General features: G+C 39.0%; 3 protein-coding genes across 4 annotated transcripts in view; 1 reads left to right on the top strand and 2 right to left on the bottom strand.

The window, feature by feature from the left end:
* LOC307012412 (calcium/calmodulin-dependent protein kinase II inhibitor 2-like) overlaps positions 1-20839 on the top strand; it is a 428881-nt gene that overhangs the window by 190331 nt on the left and 217711 nt on the right. The gene's annotated exons all lie outside the window — the stretch shown is intronic.
* tmem102 (transmembrane protein 102) lies at positions 5509-20422 on the bottom strand. Its single transcript, XM_079638881.1, has 3 exons — positions 20220-20422; positions 19438-19634; positions 5509-10295 (listed from the first exon to the last, which is right to left on the bottom strand). The coding sequence occupies exons 2-3, from the start codon at positions 19622-19624 to the stop codon at positions 8932-8934; spliced, it is 1551 nt and encodes a 516-aa protein (XP_079495007.1). The 5' UTR covers positions 19625-19634; positions 20220-20422; the 3' UTR covers positions 5509-8931.
* Positions 5533-20839, bottom strand: part of tm4sf5 (transmembrane 4 L six family member 5) — a 367250-nt gene continuing 351943 nt past the window's right edge. For both annotated transcript variants that reach the window (XR_013800607.1, XR_013800608.1), the window contains one exon: positions 5533-5543. The gene's annotated coding sequence lies outside the window, so the exon portion shown is untranslated. The remainder of the gene's footprint in view (positions 5544-20839) is intronic.

The raw sequence follows: 20839 nt of genomic DNA, 5'->3' as shown, positions 1-20839 counted from the left end.
CCCTACTGCTGATTGGCTCACTCTCTCTCCTCCCCCATCATGAGTGGACCCACCCCCTACTGCTGATTGGCTCACTCTCTCCTCCCCCATCATGTGTGGACACGCCCCCTACTGCTGATTGGCTACAAGTGTGTTGTTCTGCTCAGTCCGATCCACTTTTAACACTTTCTCAGATATCACTTACTGCACCTTTAATGCAAATGTGCTTGTGTAGAAGCATATGAGCTGTAGATTGTTCATAATACATTAATGTTAATTCATACAATGTTAAAAATGTGTATGTAGAAATGAATTAACCTAGATTAATAAATGCTGTAAAAGTATTGTTCATAGTTCATGACCTAATGCATTAACAAATCAAACCTTAATGTAAAGTGTGTCCAACACACAAATCTTTTTTTCTTTTCTTTTTTTTTAAATGCATGAGAACTAAACAAGCATTTGGCAGAGTGGTAAACCCAGCCATCTTTTATCTGACCTGTGTGAGAAGAACACAACTTGTCTGTTACTATTAAAAATGACGTGTTTGATAAACCCTTACACGGTTTCGGTCCGCCTTCTCCTTCCTTTCATTTCGTGTGGGTGAGCAGATTTTCATTTCTTTCCTGTCAACATGACTCGGTCTCCACATGAAAACTCCTGTCTGTTCAGTTTCAAAATGCACATCAGAGCAGAGGATCCGACTTTTCTGGAGAATTAATAGCAATGTTTGTTGTTAATTTTTTTATTGTGATATAAAATATTTTCAGTTCGTTATACAACATCAAACCTACAGGAATGATTGTAGGCCTCCACAGAATAATTCCCAGCATGCACCTCATTAGCTACGGCCCTGTGAGTGTGAGCTGCTGTATAAAAATGCTCATGGGCTGATGACTTTACCTCAACAGTCCAATCTTTTCGAACACTCGTGCACACTGGTTAATGCCCTGCGAGACCCGGCAAGTCCGGCCGCGGCAGCAGCGGCTAATGGACTAAATGTGATAATGTTACAATCAATACGCTTACGTTAATACGAACCGCACTAGCTCCCTACGGGCATCAAACACACTTGCTGTGTTTACAAATAAGAGCTTCATGCTGCATTAGCTGGTAAACCACAGCGCTGCATTTTCCCAACATTCAATCTCAGATTGTTAGACCTCAGACAGTGTTGGTTGACTGTGCAAAGAAACAGAAACAGAAAACTAAACGAATTATATTCATTTAAACGCACATTTTCAGTTGCTACGACTGCTTTGCTGAATTTCTCCATGAGAAATCAACCGGTCGGTAAACTGGTCAACGTGCTGTTTATTTATCAGCCGTGTGCTTATTCAGAGTTATTGGTACAGAGTAATTATCATGGCTGGCATTATTGATTTCAATTATTAGCCTGCAGGCTGACAAGCAGTTTTAAAGCTCCAGATCTTTCAAATGCAAAATAGTTTATTGCCGTTTTCAAAATACTTATCTGCAATACAAGCCCAATCAATCATACATCAAGGAGCTGTCTGACCGGCATAGAGGATCAACCAGTTTGTGCAAGATGTTTAGGGACAGATAAATCTGCAATTCTCCTTTTTCCATTTATAACATGAATCATATGAAACCTTCACCTGGGGCTATTGCACAGTCTCTATGTTTAGACTGTGTCTTAAGAACTTGTGCACTCAATTGATGCAGATAAAAACATTTATGGCAATGCCAATTTATTTATATAGCACAATTAAATACAACCCACATTGTCCAATGTGCTTTACAATAACTAACAACACAAAAACTAACAACGATACAACACAGTACAAATAAAAATGTAAGTAAAATACCATAAAAAAAGTGCTACAATGAAGTACAATGGAAGGGTTATCCAATAGCCTTTGTATTAAATGCTATATCAAACAAAATAGTTTTTAACTTAGATTTAAAAACAGATAAAGATGAGGCTAGTCTAATAGAAATGTATCGAATTAGAAGACTATAAAATACGATGGAAACACAATAAATCTTTCGATGCGCAACAAAAATACTTTGCCTCAACAGTGGATGTGACTGGATAACAAACTGGACCAGCGAGCCAATTTCATCATACAGCAACTCAAAGGCTGGTTTGATCAGTGTCGTTCAATTTGCCCCCGAACCACCAGGGGCATCATCTATATAAAAAGATTTAAAAAAAACTGTGATATATAATACTAAATATACAGCCACAGCCTCCTGTTGGACATACTTGATTTAAAAAAAAGAAGAGTTATAAGTGTATTGAGCTGCGAAAGAGACGCTGTTCCCCAGGCGGATTTCTGTCCGTGTGATCCGAGATCGAGCGAAACACGGACGAGTATAAGGAGTATAAAAATACCCGTCTTGGTGAGTTTTCACTTAAATGCAGTGGGTTGTGTCTTAAGTGAACATAAAGAGTAGGGAAAGTAATCGAATGCTTGTCAGTATATTCGATCTGCTCATTTGGTCTTAAAGTGACAGTAGCCTAATAAACCTGCAGCTGTCTGTGTCATTACTGTTAATCAAATAACAAAATAAGACGAGACAATCGTCACTGAATAACTTTAGGAACTTTAATAAGAGTCTATGTATATTTAATTGATTTGATTGGCCTACTTTATTCCATTTCTGTTTTGTATGCTATTATTATTAGTAGGCTAAATTGTTTATTTCATTTTTATCTTTTTTTTTTCCAATTGTATTTGTCTTATTTTTACTGACTGTTTCAACACACTGTTGTTGATTGACAGTACAATTGCACTGAAAGAACAGATTAAGGGGTTAGGGCTCTTTTTGGTGTTTTTATGAACACATTAAAGACTTGCTAAGGGCCCCAAGCTTTCTAGGACCGGCACTGGGCTTGATCACTCTGAAAGGCCTGGACCAAAGTCTGGCATCAGAATGATCTAGTTTAATTGTCTCCCAGCAGCGAGAAGTGTCTCACACGATTGAGTTCCCAAACATCAGAAACTTGCAGCAACTTCCATTTTTTATTACAGATATTTTGCAAATTCCAGCAAGTGATAATTTTGTTCTCTTGAACACATGAGATGGAAATACTTCTTTATTCGCAAAGGTTAAAGTTAAAATTTGAAACATAGCTAATAAAATGCCAGAGACATCATTTATTCAGAATTTTGCTAATTTCTTTGGCCTTCCAGCTTTACAATATTTAACCAATAACAAGTTTTGAACAGAGAAATGTACATTTAAAGTGTCACAGCCCCTGTACTTTTAGCCCAGCTACTGTATGCTAGCAGTTTCGAGACACGTTTTGAAGATGTTTTGGATAGTTTCTGAAACAAATACTGCAAACAAATTTTAAAAAAGTTGACAGGATTTGCATTGAATGTGGGTGTTCCTGCATTCATATCTCAAAAACTAGAGAATGATGCAAGACATACCAAGGTCATGGGTTCAATCCTCAAGGAATGCATGAATTGATGTATACATTGAAGGCAAGGTAAGTCACTTTGGATTAAATTGGCTGCCAAACTATTCAATGCAAGCCAAATTAAAATTTTCACAGAACGTTTGCATAATGTCAGAACGTCGCTGAATTAAATAACCATTAAAGTGATGTTGCACATACAACCGTTAATGCGAGATCTACTTTAGATTTAGATTTTTTTTTAAATTAAAATCATAACGTGCCTAGTAATACAGTAATACCCCATCTCTAAGAAGATCTGCATTTGATTTAATTTAGCTGATGCTTTTCTCTAAAGTGACTCGCAAGTGAGGAATAATACAACAAAACCTATTAATCAAAAAGAAATAATAACATTAGCCAGACTGCGATACGAAACTGGCCGGAAGGGCACAAGCTAGCGCAGGCATCCAACTATATGAGCAGACATTAAGAAGGGTTCAGTTTCACAAAGCAGTACAGAAAAATGAATTGCCTATGGATAACTGTGACTCGAGTGCTTGAGGAAAAGTTGCGTTTACAAATGTTTCTTAATGAGTTGAGTGTGGAAGATTGTTCCTCCAGTGCAAAGCAATCCAGGGCTGCGTTTCCCAAAAGCCTCATAAGCCTAAGCAAATCGTAGAAACCAGTGGCACCAGTGGTCTCCACAATCTACGTAGGCTCACAATGCTTTTGGGAAACGCACCCCAGAACATTTATCATCACCATTTTCAGTTTTTTTTTGGTCATCAACAGAATTAGCTTTAATTTGGCCCCCGTGAGCCTTCAATTTCTGTTTAATGACTACACTACATCACGGGAAGGAGAGGAGAGAGAGATCACTGTCATTTATATTAATTCCTTTAGGATCACTCTAGTAACACACCATGCCAAGAATACAGAAACAAATTACACTAGCAGGACAAACACAGAGAGATGCGCCTCCCCTTTAGTGACCCCGGAGGATCAAATCTCACATCTGTCCCTTGCTTAACCTTGACGGGATGAATCAAGGTGGTGGTTGCAATGAAGCAATGTCCGGCAATAGCAACGACTGAATGATTGACAGACAGGCGGCAGACAGAATGCGAGTGTCCCATTCCAGGAAATCCCCTCGTGCCTGATGTGTAATCCTCTTTATGAAACGGGACAGACTGCTGAGGTATCAGCGAGACTATGTGTGTGTGTGTGTGTCCAGTATGTGGGAAATATGAGGCTGCAACTTCATCATATTTCTCAGAAGTGTCTGAAGCTCTTCAACATTGGCTTAACATCATTCGTTCATCAATCCATCAACCACAAGCCTTCAAGCCACCGTCCTCTTATGACCTATACCTTAAATTATTAAACACTAAAAGGAAATCAATTCTTGTTAAATTTGTATTTCAGCAAAATGTTCAACCACAATCAACCTCAAACACGTCTTGACGTACAATACAATGTTATCAGGAGTGTGTGAGTCAGCTGAGATGAAAGTATGAGCAGATTTTGCCATCTCGGAGGATATGAAATGTCAAAATAGCCAAATCTGCGTTCATAAATGGCCTACATAAAATGCTAAACACAAGTTCATTATGGTTAGGGTCAGTCTAGTAACAATAATGAGTTCCAAAAGTCTGAGATTACTAGAGAAAATAATAATACATAAATGTTCTTTCCATCCAGAGGTACACCAGTTTCTAGTCAAGATCTTGTATTGACAATGCAACAGTCCAGCACTCAGTAAAGTCTCCTCCAAAAGACTTTCAATGAATTTAAGGTCTGGACTCAGAGGAGACGATTCATGTGTGAAACTGATTCTTCATGCTCCTCACAACCATTCTTTCAAGATCTGAGCCTGATGAGTCTTGAGATTGTCATCCTGGAATATGGCCATGATGTGTCTTCCTGAAATGAAAAGCTACACTCTATCAATTAGGGTTAGAAGAACTGTTGCCAAACATACAACATAGAAACATAATAATCACAGCAATAATGATCCAGTCATAGACTCTCAAGCATTTGCCTATTTAAATCCAAACAGAGACTTTTCTTTGGGCCAGGCAGTGTATTTTTCCATTACAAATTATATATTTAAAAGTTGTCTTAGTATCGGTCTCCCTTTAAGACAGAAGCACTCAAGCTGACACGTTACTGCAAATCCATGTTATTCCAGCTTTATTCGTTGACGTGGTAAACATCATAAACAACATCTGATTGGTGACCTAGAAATAGTGCAGAATCTTAAATAATTCCTCTGCATTTTAGATCATATCTTTGTTTTAGTCTTTCAAAACCCCAACATTATTTCCAAGCGTATGTCCCAGATTCTCAACGTGCACTTTTTTTGATCTATGGATCCCGTTTCTATCAATGTACATAAAGAGTAACGTGTTGGGAGACTGAGGAAAGATATGGCAGTGACAGTGTCTTCTGAACTACAACCCTCGAGTGAGAATCGGTACAGAATGGAGGTGTGAAGATCAAGCCAACACTTTGTAGTCAAACAGCGTCCTCTGTTGCACAAATAGTGTACTGCACATATGAGGCCACAAAATCTGAGACTAAAGTCCCACCATTCACACCACGAACAATAGCTATGTAGATAACTATAACAAGAAATATAACAATATAAATACAAGAAATGTTCTGTTTATTAAGTGTACGCTGCAGTTTTGTCCTGTGGTGCTTTAAATGCTCGAGCTCTTGGATGGATTCTGATTGGCTGTCAATGTTTTATCGTTCATCATCTAAAAAAATAAAAAATATATTATTATTCTGGAAGTGATCCCACTTCATCTTTATTCATCTTCATTTTTCGTCCTTGGGTGTGAACGGGTCTTATTTGTAGGATTATTATGCCTTTTAATTCTGCATCTTATTTGGGTTTCTTCCAATAATACAAACGTGTCCCTCATTAGCCCCTTGTCATCCTGTGTATATAAACCCGCAGTTATTTCCGGTTCATTGTCTTGTGATGAAGTTGTGTGCTGGTGTTGGTTTATGATGGTTCCTGGTGTTTATTAAATGTGAGTTCATCGTTATGCATCAATCATCTGGTTTTGTCAGCGTATGACTTGCGTATGATCATACCAAATCATCCTTTATATAATGTAGAAATACATTTAACTGTCTGGAATCGCTCTTTAGAGTACAGATGATGTCTTGTTTCAAAAGTTTGAGATGGGCAACATTCATAGATATCACAAATCTTTATATAGATGTAATGTTTTATTTCATGCTACGATCAGCATCACATTGAATTGCACAAAAGAAATTCAAAAGAAAAGAAAAAGAAAAAAGAAATGCCTTCTGAGGCACAATAGATAGTGATATGAAAATGTACAAATATTTGGTACCATTTGAATATGCGTCATTTCATTTCCATTCAGGGAATTTAAGTAGGTGACTAGATTAATTTAAGAGGTAAAATATGTTGTTTACATTCATTGCTCAAGGGCAAAAATACTCTTTTGTACACAACAGCATGACCAGCGGGACTACGCTATCAGATAAAGAAACACTGGGGACAAGTTATTTAAAAAAAAAAAGTTGTGAAGGAAAATAAATGTGCTTTGGCTTTCTTCAGATATTAACCTGAAATGCATTCAGAACATTTCATCATGCCCTGAGGCAGGAACATTAATTTTTCCCCAATGCAATCATTGTATAAAACCCTCTTGGTAATAATCACAGGCATGACAGGCCTTAATATCTCATTCATAGAGTTGATTCAGAAATTTTTGCATAGTACCACAGTTAATTTGATATCAGGCATTGTGCTAAACAACGGTCATAATATAAGCAGTAAAGCACTGAAAATAGCATTACAAATATGGATTCAAGCATTTCACAATATTCAAACCCACTAAATAGGCCTTTTAAGGTATACAGTGTCAAACCCTGACAATTTACAATAGATATGCATCCGCTTTCCTTCATGACGCATGAAATTTAATCAGTCTCTTGAACTATCTTTAGTGTCTTTTCCTTGGCATTCAGCAGATATATGTATAGTAGCCTACCTGTGCCATGTGCAACACTACACAGACTCTTTTCAGTAGCATGTCTGGAATAACAAATCCACTAGAGAAAGCCTATTCCTCGCCATTTTGCCATCATTCAAAGGCCACGCTGTTACTGAATGCTCTGTATATGCGCAGCAGCCATGTCAGCAGCACACATGAATAGTCTGCCAACTCCCACAGGGTGCTAATGCGATTTATGCTGAATACACATGTAATATTGTTCTTTAATCCTTGAGCACAGTCGAAGAGGTAGAGATGGATAAAGAACAGCCCGAGATGGAGGCCGATGAAGAGGGAAGGATTTAGGAAGGAGACGGAAAGAGACAATGAGTGAGCGAGAGCAGATGTCTGCGATCCCATGAGTCCCATTGGTTCGGCCTAATCTATCCAGTGGACGTCGTGTTTGACTTTCTCCATCCATCTCTGCCTCCCACAGCTACCAATGCAAATCTGCAAGAGTGAGATACTGTAGGATCCTTTCTCACACACACACAAACACTGAGACACACTCATGTCTCTTTAGACTTTCCTTCAATCCTTTCTCTAAACCTCTGTTGCCCAGTCTAGATCTCTCTCTAAACATCTAACTTTCACTTTTTTATTTAAACATATGCAATAATGATTGACAAAGAAAAGCCCTTACATTATAACACATTCTGTTTATGTGTAGATTTGAATCCAATCAGAGGATACACAATTAGCATCAATCAGTGTACAACCTATCTCTATACAGCATCTCTGATACTTGATATACTATCATCGGCATATAACTTAAAAATCAAAAAGAAAAAAAATAGCTTCGAACAGTATTTGTTTCATAAAGATTGTTTCTACGGGCTGTACAACAGCTTCTTATACATAAAGGACAAGACCTGGATTTGCGAGTTATTCCTTGTCTTTTTCTATCTTTCTACTTTTATTGTTTTTGACTGTGGTCAAAACTCGCCAGTTAAAAGAAAGTAATAAAAAGTACCTGAGAAAGGGAGCAAGCAGGGTAACTGACAGACTAAAGAAAGAAGTTTATGTGATCAATAATCGCAAACTTCTCCACACACACACACAAAACATTGCGTTCGGTTTCATCATGATGTACCTTGGCCTAGTTGGTTTTCCAGCTCTACTGCCCTCATTCAGCAGAAAATATCAGTAGTTTCTATTCCCAGTAGTGCTAAGTAGCGAGTTACAACTCTTCAAACTATAGAATATTATAATTGGATCAAGTCTGCTTGATGTGTAGTCCATCAATAGGGATTTCCTCAGGATGTGAATTTTTATTTTATCCAAGTCGCATAACAAAAAAATAATCTATCCTTCCCCCGGTTACTTCTGTTCTCCCTGACATTTGTGACACCCGTTAAACCCTCATGGGAGCGTCAAGCAGGTGCTTTGATTGTAGTCAGCCTTGTTGAGCGAGACAAATGAAAAAAAACTCTGTGGAGACAATTTGGTTTAATACAGAAGCACAGTGACATAACCATGTCCGTTATAAGTTCTGTCATATAGGGTTTTTGTACCCTGGGAAGTGTGTAAACCAGCTCAGTAGAACTTGTCATCAATGCGAAAATGAGGACGTGTAACGTCATCTGGGTTAAGGAAGACTGAAATTGATTTGCCAGGGTTTTCTGTCACCAGCTGTTGTAGTCGCTGTGCTAGCCGGTCATCCTGTGGTGATCCTGAACCATATCCGTGGCTAGGTGATGATAACCCATGCCCATTGCTCCCAGCTCCCGCTGCCTCTCGTTTGAGCTGGCATGCCTGTTGCGCTTGCTCTAAAGCAGCTCGTAAGTGCTCTGCAGGATCAGAACGTAAATGTGCAAGTTTACGCGCAACTAACAGGGCAGCGCCATCCGTGAGGTGCTCTAGCATGTTGCACTGGGGTAGGAAGTAATTGGGACAGTTTTTGCCCAGAACGCAGTGAGACAAGTCATCAAGAAGACCAAGGAAGAGCCGTGCAGGTGTCTCGTGATCTGGACAGCTAAGGAAGCTGGTCGGCAAGCGATCACATGCCCAAAACATCAAGGTACGTAGGTGGTAGAGGCTAAGGCCGGTGCGAGGGCGAGCTAACAGTCTTGACAATACAGCTTTAGCCGCTTGGAAGGCTTGTGCCATTGGGTAGGGCACGCATTTCTTTAGCTGAACCTCACTGCGGGAGAAGGCAAGTCTCCACTCACGGTCAGGTCTGGTTGAGGGACTTGCAGCTGGAGAATAACATGGAAGCAAGTAAAACCCACTGATGGCCTCCTCCTCCGTTATTTTACCATCCCAGAAATGGTTGGTTGTAAGCCAGCTCTGTGCGACGGCCGGCCAGCCACGAAACGACACCACTGGAAGCAAGTCGTAGAGGATACGGCTAGTTCCTGCAGTGAGAATCAGTGTTGTTAAAGGGCCATTACGCTCCACACGATCAGGAACAGGAATCCCTCTTTGAGGATTCCTCCGCAAGTCTTCCACCGCTGTGCCAACTACACTCCAGAACCAATCGGCAACCAACAACGGAGAGAAGTAGCACCCATCTAATGATTGAGGATGCTGTAGTGATGGGATTGAGCCTGGTACTCCGCCAGTTTCTTCCTCTTCATCGTCCACATCTTTATTCTCTGTATTAATCTCGTCTTGACAGCAGATACGCCAACGCATCAGCATCGCGGGATCGCAGAGGCGCAGGCTCAGCCATGAATGGCATGGTGGGGAATGCCTCATGTCCAGCGTCACAGGCTGATTGCGGTCATGCAATTTCAGAGCAGGCACCAGTAGAGTGAAGTCCAGATCATAGTCAACGCCTTTGGCGTAGTCACCTAGGTCCTCTGGGTTAAGGTCAAGAACACCTTCCCTGGCCCCACCTGATAGCAGCAGGTATTCATTGGCAACCGGTAGTCGTTTGTCTACCTTTTGCACCAGGCCTGTGAAAAGGAAGAATATTCATGACTAAAGAGGTAATATCACCTGTCTTTAAAAAGACAAATGGAGGGGTGGGTAGATATAGGATGGGTAGGAGTTAGACAGGAGGGCAATGTTATCACAGTTCTAAACAATTTAAGCTCAAAAGGCTGAAAGCATTTAACATTTCTAACCCCAAGAGCATCAATAATAAAAAAATATTAAATAAAAGTTAAATGCAATCAGTTGTCTTGGAAAAGGGCCAGAGGTCAAATGAAGTACTCGATCTTAAGATAATTCCTGCTGCTTAAGTTGTTCAGACAAATGTTATTCTTTTATGCATAAAAAAAACTTTTATGCTTTTAAAGATAAGCTATTAATGAATAAATCATTATTGGGAAACACTGTTGAAAATTTAAATCAACACCTAAAACAATTTTGTGAATATTTGCTAGATGTCTGGTCTGTGTGTGCTGAAAAACAAAAAAAACAAAACTGAGTTTGTACATAGTCCTGGCTGTGTAAATAAGGAGGAAAAAAACAACAAAGTGGATCGGACCGATCACCAAAACACTCGTGTAGCCTATCAGTAATATACGCTCATGATAGATAGTGACTGTAGAAAAGACTGTAGAAAGAGAGATGGCTGGGACATTACCAAAAAGGAAAAGGTCAGAGGAATATAATTTGGAAGAAGTGTTATCAGGCTAGAGCTTGGATATATTAATATTGGATATATTCTTTTATTAATTAATATTCTTGCACTGGAGAAAGCAGGAAGGCCTGAAAACGGACACATAAGTTTCATGGTTTCTGCTTGATACACGAGTGACTTTGGTTTTTGCTATGTTCAAGATATGCTGTTGTTGTTGAATCACGGCTGTTTCATCCATACTTGCGCCCACTGTTAGTGTTTGCCTGTGTTGCGTAGCGTGTTCGCTAGGGTTGGGTATCATCTGAATTTTAGTGATTTTTGACCCCAATTCCGATTCTGCTTATCCTTATCAATTCCAATATAGTACAAAAAACAAAAAAAAACAAAGTCAAACATTTAGATATCAAAAATACTTATTCTGTGCCTTTTTTGCAAAACATTGTGTTGCAGCTGAACACCATGAACAAAAATCAGCAGCCTGAAGAACTAATAAACTAGACGTCTCTAATATTTGAGATTTATATTAGTTAAAGTATAAAGATATGAAGATCAGTGAGTGATTTTCTTTTTCTTTTGTTTCTTTGATGTGTCGATTTCAAATATCAACTGTTTCTCAGAAATCGCTTAGTGCAGTGGTTCCCAACCTTTTTTTGTCTGAGACCCCCTTTTTCCCAAGAAAATATTTTAGGGCCCCCCTTCACATTTAATTTTATTATCGCTCTTGTAAGCTTGCAGCAAGGATGACAAAATATGTTGTTTTCAAACAAACAGCTGCTATGTTTACTATAACCAGTATGTTTATGCACAAATAATAGCCTATAATATTGAAAATACAATAACAAAAACATCAGTAGGCCCCTTGTAATTTAAAAACGTAAACCTAGGAGTAGCCTATAAATTGGCCCTATTTAAAATGCAATAAAATTATTCACACTGGTGTGTAGGTAAAAAAAATATATATATATATATATGTAGGCTATTACTAAATGACTGCTGTCTGGGACCTCAATACTTGCATGTTATTTGTGAGGCTTTATCAATGTAAGGCTTTATTTTTTACGCTTTTGGCGCTATAGCGAGCGATAATAAACTTGCGTTTATTAACAGAATAATGCGTCTTTCGGAAGAACATTGTAGCCGGAACTACTTCTCTCTTGTGTACGTCTATGTCGAGTCACGCAGGTACTGGACTACTCCACAGCGCAGCGATCCGAACCAGTGTAAAATAGTCCCGACGTAAACAGTAGGATAGGAGTACCATAGTGGTTCAGGATAAGACAAACACGGATTGGAAAATGATTTCATGATGAACTCGCTCATTATATAAATTGTGTAAATTTTTAACAGAATAAAATTAGGGACTTTTATTTAATGCTCATTGCTCAAAACTTTTCTAAATATGACGCGACCGCCCACAGAACTCGCTGAGGCCCCCTTGTGGGCCGCGACCCCCCTGTTGGGAACCGATGGCTTAATGCAGCCTTTCTCAAAGTGGGTGCCGCGGCACACTGGGGTGCCCCCTGACTGTGTCAGGGGTGCCGCCAAAAAATTATGTAGGCAAAAAAAAATTAAATAAAAATTGACATTTCATATACTAAATATATTTTAATTTACATAAATACATTCTTCTTCTTTTTAAACATATAAACGGATCACGTTTCCGTTCAAAAATCCGTCTCACATCAGTAACTGTCATGACGTCCCCACCGGGGTCGCTTCAGCCCCCTAGGGAGCCGCGCCCTAGAGATACGCGAATGGGCTATTATTTCATCCGCAAACTTTTGCATCACAAAACTCATCTGTCCGCCATCCATCCGCAAAAGCGTTTTTGAAAAATTTTCAAAACCGCACCGCCCGCCATCCGCTGATTGGGCGATGGAAGGAGACTAGAAAGCTCTTACCTAACAATATCAGTAGTGAACTCCGTCTCCGATCGGCGCACAGGGACAAAAATAAACAAATAGCATAAATTAAACGCACTTCGGCAAACCTGACCTTATCTGATGCTACTGTACAATATTTTCATTGTAGCCTAATAGAAAACGCATTTTGGCACATCATTTCAACATGCTGCTATTTAGCCTACTACTAATGAATGCCTATTTCACTTTATTTTTTAGCAAATAGATAGAAAGCTCGAATAAAATAACAAGTCATTTACATTATAGGCAAATTCTACGCACTGTTATGTCAGGGTGACAACTAACATTATAGGACAGCGCCGCCGCTCCCACCAAATGCAGACATCCCAAGTCTCCCGGGAGTCTCCCGCATATTGATAGCGGCTCACTGATGCCCGCGAATTAGTTAAAATCTCCCGGAATCTAGAGCGAGCGCGCCCGCGAGACAGAGACTGTGCTCCAAACCGCGTAGCGCGTGCACGGCAGAGAGGGAGAGAGAGCAAGAGACCGCCTCATGAAGCGCATGTAATATCATTCCCCTATTTTCTTTTTTTGGATGTAGGTATAGTCAGATATACCTATAATAATAATAATTAATTAATAATTAATACTATTAATATCCCTGATAATAGGGATAATACCCCCGGCTTGTGCATGCGCGCATGTAGATCTTTCTCCCTCTCTCGTTGCGGATTATTGTTTGTGTGTGTGGGTGTATGTGGGTGTGTGTGCATGCGCATATGGCACGGATGAAAACAAGTACTATATGGAAAAACATTCCTGCTTATCTCTGGTGCATTTTTTAACATGCATCTTTTTCTTATCGTATTGTATCTGATTTTATTTATTTTTGTCATGTCTGCCCCTTTTTATTTTATTTTAACTGCATTCTGCACTTCATTTTAGTTCTCCTGGTCTGGATTTGTTGTTGGGTTCTTGTATTGGGCGGTCCACCTCTTACGGTTTTATGGCATTTGTGTCTCTGATTAATTATTTTGTGAATTACTTTGCAAACCTGTGTTTTTAAAGGTGCTATAAAGTTGCTATAAAGTTGTTGTTATTATTGTTATTTACAGTTCGTATTATGCTCTGTTCATTGCTGTCCTGTCTAAATAAACAGGACTTTTGAATTTATATTTGGGTTATGCAGTGTTTTAAATTATATTTTACACTGGGGTGCCTTGAGATTTTATGCACTTTTGAAAGGTGCCCTGACTGAAAAAAGTTTGAGAAAGGCTGGCTTAATGAACCTTCAAATCTGTAAGAATATAGTGCTTTAAAACAGATGTGAGATCTTTTTTGCAGAAACCCACGCCAACTGCGGATAAGCCACCGTCATAGTGCAAGAGTGATCTTTCTTGCAGTTGACACTGTCACAAACAAATCATATCACCTCTGAGACTACAATATATTATTAATTATAATATGCAGTATTAGTTAAATAATTGGTTTCTGAAGTGAGTGAGGAACAAAAGCGGAAGGAAGGAAGGAAGGGAAACAGAGTAAGATGATGCTATTCCTAAAATGACAGAAATCTCCCTAATCCTCTTCTCAGTCGGAGTCAGATAATTCCTGCTCATCCAGAGTGAAAGATAGTCTCCCTCAACTCTGTTTCGCAATTCAAGCCGTCGCTCCTTAAATCCTTTAAAATGAACATTTCAAATCTCTAGTGGAATCCTTTTTAATGAAAACAAACATGTTGCCTTTTAATATTTTATGAAGGTAGAAATTGGTCAATACACATTTCTTTAGAATTATTTATCACATACATTAATTTCATTTACATTCAATCCACTAATAAAAATGTGCTTTAAGAGGAGGACAATTACTGAATACTAAGTATAGCTGCCATATGGATGTGTTTCTAAATAGTGCTTTAATGACCCATAATCCAAAGATGATCCTTCACTAGGGAAATAAGAAAAATAATTGGTGTCTTTCCAGGGGTGTTAAAAAAAAAATCATGTTGTCCAACACAAGTAGCAATAACTTTACTAATTACCAGTTTGTTCATGCAATAATAATGAATTCATTAAGTCCATCACTCCCTACAGGCAGAAGCCATCAGCACCAGGTGCATTTCACTCATCACTCCCTCATACGGTCACCATTATTGACCACTTTAAAACAAAAGCAGAATAATGTCTTCGATACAAAACATCACTCAGCATGACAGACGCCAAAGGGACGCTGGTTAGCATACGCATTTCCCAGTCATAAATCAGAGCCCAACATGCACTGCTGTCAAACACATAATGTAGGTCTATTGAAGTTTGGACTTGAGTCACCTCTACAGGACATTTACTGACTTCTATGACTTTTTCCAAGTAAAAATGACATAACAATATGGATGAATGTTTTCATGCACAGTTATAATGATGCTACATAATCTGTCTGTCCAAGCAATACATAACACAGACGATCAGTGTCCGATATATGCTTGATGATGCCAAGCTACAGTCGAAATTAGGTCTGTTACTCCAGGGGTTTTCAAAGTGGGGGCGCCAGGGGGGCCGCAGCAAGTTGGAAAAAAAAAACGTAATTTTTTAAAAAATATTATTATGAGAATTGTTATGAAATAGCATTATAATTATTTGTTGCGTAGCCTATCTGAACATAATACTTTTAATGCTAATATTTTAGAGATTAGGCGACCGGCCAATCAGTCTGACATATATGCCAATTTTATGCCGGTCAAATGCACTCGAGCGCTGCATGATAAACATCGTGCAACATCAGCATCATACGTGCACACGGAACGCACATGTAGGAAACCTCGTGAATTACGGCCGTTTCACACCTCTTTTTTTTTCAGCGTGGCGTGCATGTTAATCAATGAGTGCATTCACACCGCGAGCAGGAGCAGCAGTGAAGCGGGGTTCAATTAAAGTGAAAGCACACTTTTGATGGACAAAATAAATATGATTTCACACAAAAAGTGCCTAAAATGCACATTAATTGCATGTCTAGTGTGTTTTAACAAGAACTGGAGTAGACTATCTCAGAAAAGAAAATGAAGACTCAAAAATAGATACATTTATGAAATTTACCCATTTCAATTTGTTTTTATTATTCAGTTTGGGTAAAAGTATATGGTGTTTAATAAAATGAAAAAAATAGAAAATAAATATTTGTGCGTGCTGTAAAGTGGTTAGAAAACTGAAATCGGAATCGGCTAAAATCTGTATCGGCAGATCAAACTCAATGAAACATCGGAATCAGCCTACACAATGGTAATCGGTGCATCTCTATAATCTTTCTGATCGGCTGGTATCAAACACCATCACATAATCTGATGTTAACATATGTTTGATTTATTTCTACATTTGCTGTATTATTGTCGATGGGTTCAATAACACATCCTGCAAAAGGGGGGCCTTGGCCAGAACCTCGTGGTATTTGGGGGGCCTTGTCATGGAAAAGTTTGGGAACCCCTGTGTTATTCTGACTAGGGCTGGGTAAAAAAATATCGATTTCTAGATTTTAACCTGTTCTCATTTTGATGAACTGATATCGATTCTTAAATCCAAAGAATCGATCTTTTAGTTTATGCTGTTTTCAATTGATGAATGAACAGAACATTGTAGCTCCCATCCAACAAATCACAATAAGCCTTGTGCTTTATTTTGGATATGAAATAAAGTCTCAGATTTCCAATTCTGTCCATTTTATTATGAAATTCAAACAATAAATGGCGAGATGGATCGCTGTACCGCCAAGTGGCACGTGAACGGATCATCTCTTCCGCTTTACTACTAGTTACAGCATGAAATAAACATGAACATGAATGAACATCTGATGGTGTTGAAAGATACAGTGCATCTTAAAGGGGTCATATGATGCAATTTCATGTTTTCCTTTTTCTTTAGTATTTAGCTGCAGAGGTGGGTAGCATTTACTTCGTTACATTTACTTGATTTTTTTTACTTTTAAGAGTAGATGTGGGTACTTTAACTCGAGTACATTTCTAATGAAAAAACTGTACTTTTACTTCGTTACGTTGGGTGACGTTCCTCTCGTTACTTTATTTTAATGCAATACATGTCGTTAAATCTACGTCAGTGTGTGGGGCAGAGTTTCGTAACACCGCCCACATGTATACGCAAAGAAAGAAGGCGTAACTTTTATTCTCGCTGTATTATTGTTGCCGCCAGCCCCCCCATGTCGCGGAGACGCTATGCTTTTCGTCGCGAAAGCCAAACTACTTTGTTTGGTCTTCCAAAAGAGGACACAATTAGAAAACAGTGCTTAACTTTTATTTACAACACTGTCAATACAAACGTGTCAATACCCAGCATTAAGTCGGGGGGGTTGGGGGTGTGAATGGCCTTGTAGGATTTCAGTTTGACTAAAACATTGGGTTTCAGATTCACCAAGAATGCATATGCGAAATCTGCGCAAGAGCGTTTTCACAAACAAATCATGATTCATCAATAACACAATTCTACATTTACGGAAAAAAATGGTGGCCTTATAAACATTAAGATAAAGATTTAAACATAGATACATTTAGATTACTCCAAATTCATCAACATTAGAACGAGTTAAGTACAAATTCATGCGTTAACTAGGCAGTTTTCATGAGAGGTTCAAATGTGCGTATAAATACGTTAGTGTACGTAATTATTAGCGAATGACCCGTTGACATAAAGATTGTTGTTTCAGGGAGCCGGTGACCTTCACACCAGAACGTTGATGCTGAGTGTTTTTTGTTTTTCTACAATAACAATGATGATCTCTTTTGCCCTTTACATTTTTAACACTATTTCAGTTTAATTAGCTCCTCTGGGAGAAATGTGTGCGCAGGATTGTGGCGAGTCTAGAGGCTGGCGTGCAGATGGTATGCTAATGTCTGCAGGTCATGGAGGTGTGGAAACAGAAATCATTATGATTAATTGATCAGTGCCACGCTTGCACTATAAGAATCCATTCAGGTCTTCTGAAGCGTCTTAACATCGAGGTTCTCACGGATAGGTAAGGGTCTACAAAAGTGGATCATCAGTTTTTCAAATAATACTGTATATAAGGAGGCAGAATATTTAAAATTAATGCTAAAGAGTCCCCTACCTGGCATAAAAATAACAAGCTGCCTATCTATCATTCTCAGTAGGTGTGTGATGGATGTCGCTTTGAAAATGTCTGCATATTTTTAGAGAGTGAGAGATGGAAACAGCAGCAAACGAGAGAAAAAAAATAAGTAGGAAGCTTTTGGCTGAACATCAAGGGGTTAAAAAGGAAGAAAAAAAGGGAGAAGCAACAGGAGGCAGGCAGAAAGAAACATAAACGTCGCACTGACAGGATGGCAAAAAAAGAAAAAAGAAAAAGACATATCCACGTCAGTAAACAAAAGTCCAAAAGTAAACGACAAACAAAACAAGCACTGGATGAGTCACATTTAACAATGGGACAAATGAAACCAAAACAGACGAGAGCTACGGGCTAAAAGGTTTCCTACGGAGGAGAGAACAGGCTATGGCTATAAAAAAATATATATAAAAACAGCAGGCGAGCGAAAGAAAAAAGCAGAATGAGAGAGAGAGAGAAAGAGAAACTGTCAGCAAATCCAGCATTTGACAGGATTATGTGAAGCAGCTCCAGTGATGTTTCCAGAGAACAATACAGTCCCGCAAATCTCTCCGCCTCACTTATGTCACACAAAACAGGATGACATTTAGTGTGTGTGTGTGTGTGTGTGTGTGTGTGTGTGTGTGTGTGTGTGTGTGTGTGTGTGTGTGTGCGTGTGCGTGTGTGTGAGAGTGAGGGATTAGAAAGGGGTGTTGGGGGAGATCTGGTGGGAAAAACACAAACAAGGAGAACTAGAGACACCTGCTGGACAAACAGCTTCACTCGGGTCAAGATCTGATTCAGAGACCAGGATAAATCAAGCTTATCAGTCCAATGAAAATATGCCTAAAATTTTTAGTCTTTTTCATCTGTTTTATAAAATACACACTCGGTTTGAAGAGTTCGACTTCATTCCAAACATCCTGAATGCAATTTGACATTAAAAATATATATATATACACACTCCATACCTAAATGTATACAGGGTGGTTTTACTGTACACACTTTATCTAATCAGCTACAGCAGTAATAGGATGATGTTTGGACAGAAACTACACACACACACACACACACACACACACACACAGTGTTTTCATGATTTATGGGGACTTTCCATAAAAATAATGATTTTTATATTGTATATTCTATCCCCTCAAACTAACCCTTCCCATCACAGAAAACTTTCTGCATATTTACTTTTTTTTTTTTAAACATCACTTGGAATAAGAGAGAGGGAGATTCGTGAAAACTCACAAGGAAACAAAATGTTGTTTCTATTTTGTGTATATTTATGTGTGTGTGTTGTTCACTATGGTATTCCTCTCACCCACAAAGATTTCAGATTCTGCCATATTTTTGTCCTCATAATGTAGGGTTTGCCCCTCTCTCTCTCTCTCTCTCTCACACACACACACACACACACACACACACACACACACACACACACACACACACACACACACACACACACACACAAGGAATCAAAGTGTTGTTTCAAATATGTGTACATATAAGTGTGTGTGTTCACTGTGGTATTCTTCTCACCCAGCATATTAAAGATGAAGTCTTTGGCCGTGTGCACCTCGAGCGCGGTCTGGTCCCCGAACTCTCCCTGTTCCAGCAGCACGAGCGCGTGCACCTGCGCCGACAGCTCCTCCAGCGTCGTGCCCGAGCGGAAGTCCACTTCGGGCGCGCGCTTCACCGGCGCCACAGCACTCATGAGCGTCTCCATTGAGCATTACCTGAGAGAAAACCACTACAATATTACCAAACGGTCCCACAATAATCACACTTATCAATATAACGTCAAAGATTATCATTAAATGTATGCATTTAAATAATTATTAAATCATGTTACTAAAAATGACATTAAGTGATAAACACATCAAACCGCTGATAAGGAAACAAAACCGTTACATTTAAGTCCTACTCAGTACTACTAACTAACTACCCAAACTATTTATTAATTGTTAATAACACCTAAATAGTTAAACGCAGGTTAGTTATTCATAGCGACTAGCGGAATGTAGGTCAGTGGGCAGATTAATAGCTAATTAGCCAGCTAATGTCTCCAGCGAAACAACTTTACAGTTAATTATTATAAGCATGACGAGACCTCTGAAATATGTCATCTAAACAAGAATTCCCCATGGCGTGTGCTTGCATGAGGGGGAATATGTTTGTTTCATGTGTCCACTGAGATGCGTGTAAGTCAAGCAGCCCAAATGAGCCGACTAGCAGGTGTGGAGCGAGCTAACGTGCTAACCAGCTAAAACACCTCTAGATTCAGCGATGACATTTGTTCTTTATAGTTTACACACACACACCCTGTTTTCCGCTGGCTCGGTGCTCTCTGCCTTAGACCCCGGGTTGCTTGTTGTGATTTCTTTAGTGAAACAGGATTTCAGCTCCCGTCATTTCCAACAGGTCCCCCTGCGCGCACCTTCCCACTGGCAACACTTTTCCCGGAAATAATGGACCTCCTCTGAGAATCTTGGGATTAGTAGTACTTTAAAATGGACACAAGTCTATCCTGACCATGATTAGGCACAATTGCAGTATAAGGGATAGTAATGTGCACTGATTTATTTCTCACAACAATAGCTAATTAATTGGTTAATATTTGTTTTAATCTCATCTATATTATACAGTTTATATTTATATTTTGATGCATGAAAAGAAAGGACCAGCGTTAAAGTCCCCATGAAATCGATTTTTTTGGCTTTTAGTAGGCTATGAATACCTACCACTGTTATAAACTAGTGTGCTCCAAAACAATGACAATTCAAGTATTAAAAACAGAGGTTGCGTCCACAATTGCATACTCTCTTGCAGTACTTATTTTGAATAATTACTTCATGACAGGTAAAAAAAAAAAGTGTGTTCTAGCCTATGTATGAATGTAATCCAGACATACATTTTGCCTTGTCATTATTATATGACCTCC

This window comes from Phoxinus phoxinus, assembly GCF_949152265.1.
Source record: "Phoxinus phoxinus genome assembly, chromosome: 2".
Classification (NCBI taxonomy): Eukaryota; Metazoa; Chordata; class Actinopteri; order Cypriniformes; family Leuciscidae; genus Phoxinus; species Phoxinus phoxinus.
Note: the sequence above shows the minus strand (reverse complement) of the source record. Positions and strands in the feature narration are given on the sequence as shown.